Here is a 3809-nt window from a genome sequence, read left to right on the forward strand (position 1 = left end):
TTTAGATAAATAAAACAACGACCAAATAATTGGTCGCTAAATTACAATTTAATATTTTAAAATTTAATTTTAATTTAATTTTAATTTAATTTTAAAGAAATTAGTTTTTTATTTTCTTGAGAAAAACGATGTCATTTTATTTGAGCAAAACGAAACCCAACCTAAGTCAACATTATGTTCTTCCTTGCCATTCTTTTGTTGGAAAAAAAACAAGTTCTTCAGTTGTGGTTCACTGCCATCATCGATCTCTACGGTGGTTCGCATCTAGTCGTGTCATCATGTCGTAGAGCCGCGTAGCGAAGGTTGTTTGTGTCGCGTCATGCTATTGCGTCGTGTGGTTCGCATCCAGTCATGTTGTCGCCGATCTTTGCTATGGTTCATTACCATCACTCTTCTCTACTGTGGTTCACATCCAGTTGTGTCATCGCGTCATGTCGTCGTATAGCGCATGTTGTTTGCGTTGCATCCAGTCGTGTTGTCGTCAATCTCTGCTGCTGTGGTTCGCATCGAGTCGTGCCATCGCATCATGTTGTCGTGTAGCAAATGTTGTTTGTGTCACGTCGTGTGATTCACATCCAGTTGTGTTGTTGCCGATCTCTGCAGGTAAAGTTTGTGAACGTCCATTTTTGCAAATAAATAGTACATTATTGGAAATGCGAGGCATTTGGTGTAGTGGATTCCACAGAATCCAATTGGCCCAAAGATAGTAGAGATGACTATCTGCAGTAGCAAAAAGCAACTAGAAAACTATCAGTCAAAGCAAAGGAGTGAATTCATCTACCATTTTTGCTCAAAGTTCCTCCTGCCATGTCCCTGACTTTCTTTGTGAAAGTAGAAATATTTTTCTCTTTCACTTTTCTATGTGAAACTTATATAGTAGATGGCCGACACAATCTCTCATTCTGGCACTTTCTCTTTACATTGATAATTCCAAGTTAATTTGCAATATGACAAGGATTTGCAACAGGATCATACAAGCCAAGCTGGTGGGTATGTCTTTCCTTTATATTTTACCCCACCAAATGATTCTTTTTGCTTTTAATTGAGTGAAATAAATTCTTCACATGTTTAATTTCTAGTTTTCATGTGCTTTTAGGGGACATGGGAACTGGAAGAACCACTTTGGTCTTAAGATTCATCAGGGTTAGTTGTTCGATCACCATGTCCACATCCACCTCTTTTCTGTTCAAAGTGATCTGTTAAGCTTTCTTAATTAAGGACATTTTTGTATATATCTAGGAACCAACAATAGGAGCAGCCTTTTTCACACAGATATTATCATCAGCTGAAGCAACTGTTAAATTTGATATATGGGACACTTCCGAACAAGAAAGATATCATAACTTGGCTCCTATGTATTATAGTGGCTCAGTAGCAGCAATTGTTATGTATGATGTCTCAAGCATGGTAAGCATCTCTTTACTTTTTGTGGCTATGCTCAGCAATTTTCTCTGTCAATGAATTAAGCAATTTCATTGTCATATTGTGGGCAATCTTATAAATAAATTGTTCTTGCAAGTTCTTCTTGACAAATCAACTTGATCTTGTCTATATTGAACTGCTGCTTCTTGTATAAAAAATATAGGCTATATTGTATGTTGGCTTTTTCTGCAGGATACATTCATTAGAGTTAAAAATGGGTTCAAGAACTGCAAAGACAAGGTGAGCTCTTGTCATCTACGCCTTCTTGAATAGAATCATTGCATGCTTTTTTTTTTTTTGTATTGATGATCTTAAAATGTATTTACAAATGCAATAAACCTTTATTTCCAGTGATATTTAATTGTTTCATATTCACATTTCCAATTCCTATGGATCCATGATAGCAATCAGATCGTAATAGGTCTATGATACTGAAACATCTAATCAGAATGTAGCTTGTTTTAGTCCATGACTTCAACAACATCAAATAGATGAATATTCCTGATGCACAATATTGCCTGAGGTAAAGTTTGCAAACATTATTATTGTTGATTATTTTTATTTTTTTAATATACTGATCTCCAATTGGTTAATTTTTTTTTTTTACAAATATGGCTAGGGGTAGGGGTAAAGAAGATGCATATAATATTGGTCGTGGTGCTCCAATAGGTAGAGATCGAGGTCGAGGCCATAGTGCACCGGGCATGGAGGACTACTCATATGTAACCTCATCACATGTGACCAAAACCTTCTATTATGTACATACAAGGGAAAGAAATAAGTATACTAAGATTACTTATCTAATTTAATAGTTTTTGTTTTGGTTAATTATTTTAAAAAATTAACTATATTGATTATTTATAAATTATTTTCTCTTTGTTAGATTATTATGGTCTTATGTCATCTAAGAAGACATCCAGTGCCTACACAAAAATTTTTCAGAAGTACAATATCGAAGAGGGTTCTTCATAGAAAAATATCCCACAATTCACAAAGGATTTTCATCTGAAAGAGTTCGAGGTATGAAAAATATTATGCATTCTAACAAAGACTAAATATGTTATAATCTATATTGTGTTATATTGCATTAGCATTTAGATGATGATCCTTCAATCTAATTATTGTATGTAGACATTTTAAGTAATTGTTGTTATGTCATTAAATATTCATTTGATATTTGTTAAGAGATAGCCCTGCTACTTAAGACATCTACACTTGTATATTCTTACTTTAATATTCAAATTGATATATTATTTATAGGAAAATTATTTGAAGTTAAAAAAACAACATACAAGCCAGCATGTGGGATTAGATATGGAAGAAGGTGGAGGAATGTTAATGAGAATGAGTTATTCATTGAAGCAACAGGAGGGCAGTAAGAAAGTTGAGTTTATGGGTTAGTCAATGCTGCCTCTTCTGCCTTCTCCCAGATAGGATCAGGGGGGACATCAATAAATGTGTCATCATTCCAATCACAAGAATGGAAGAAAGAAATAGAAGAGAAGTATAATAGTTCACATAAAATTGTGGAGGGCCAAAATCTCATGATAACTGAAATACGTGAAGAACTAAGGGCATTGAAAATGGGACAACATACTTCCACATTTGATGTCCATCTAGCCCTTGGGTTCCCTGATGATTCACAAACGATTAGGATGAGACCTACTTTTAGCCAGCTTCATATATTTTATGATATGAATGTGTTATATAATTATTTTACTTTTTAATATTACTTAAATACTTAAACTTCCTAACACAGTTTCAAACGATTATATATTTTTAGTATTTATAATTTTTAATATTAGACTATATTAGTGTGTTTTGACATTTTAGATTGTAGAATTGTGGATTGAAATATATGTGTACATGTTATTACAACAATTTTAGAAATATAATAGAAAAAATAGACAAAATAACTTCATATGGAGCCATTAGCGACCAATAAGCTACAGTTTAGCGACTAATTTAGCAACCAAATGTCCATATCAACAATCAAATTTTTAATGGTAACTAAAATTTCATCCATTTTACTACTAATTAGCAACGACACAGTGACTAAAATAGCTATCAATTTGCAACCAAAGAGCGATCAAATTGCGCTCACCCGTCAACAATTCAGTTGCGATGAATTTAACGACCAACTTTTTTTATGTCAACTCTGTTTAGACACTTGATTAGCGATCAATATTTGGTGACTAATTGGTCGCTAAATAGCAGCTATAATGCATTTGGTCTCTAAATAATTAGCGACAGGCCAAACACTAACGACTCTTTTATGGTCGCCAATTGGTTGCTATTTATAAATAGCGACTAATTTTTGTGATTTAGCGACCAAAATTTTAGCCACTATTTCACAATTTTTTTTTAGTATATCATTTTTTCTCTCA

At 33.3% G+C, this 3809-nt stretch overlaps 1 protein-coding gene across 1 annotated transcript; it reads left to right on the top strand.

Annotated features, from left to right (window-relative positions):
• The first annotated feature begins 431 nt into the window (after positions 1–431).
• On the top strand, positions 432–2540 carry LOC110624280 (ras-related protein RHN1). The gene is made up of 5 exons (XM_021769386.1): positions 432–603; positions 1097–1143; positions 1240–1407; positions 1615–1662; positions 2514–2540. Exons 1-5 carry the CDS (start codon positions 432–434, stop codon positions 2538–2540), a joined length of 462 nt encoding a protein of 153 aa, XP_021625078.1.
• Positions 2541–3809: the final 1269 nt, after the last annotated feature.

The sequence above is a fragment of the Manihot esculenta genome, chromosome 10 (genome assembly GCF_001659605.2).
Source record: "Manihot esculenta cultivar AM560-2 chromosome 10, M.esculenta_v8, whole genome shotgun sequence".
In the NCBI taxonomy this organism is placed as follows: Eukaryota; Viridiplantae; Streptophyta; class Magnoliopsida; order Malpighiales; family Euphorbiaceae; genus Manihot; species Manihot esculenta.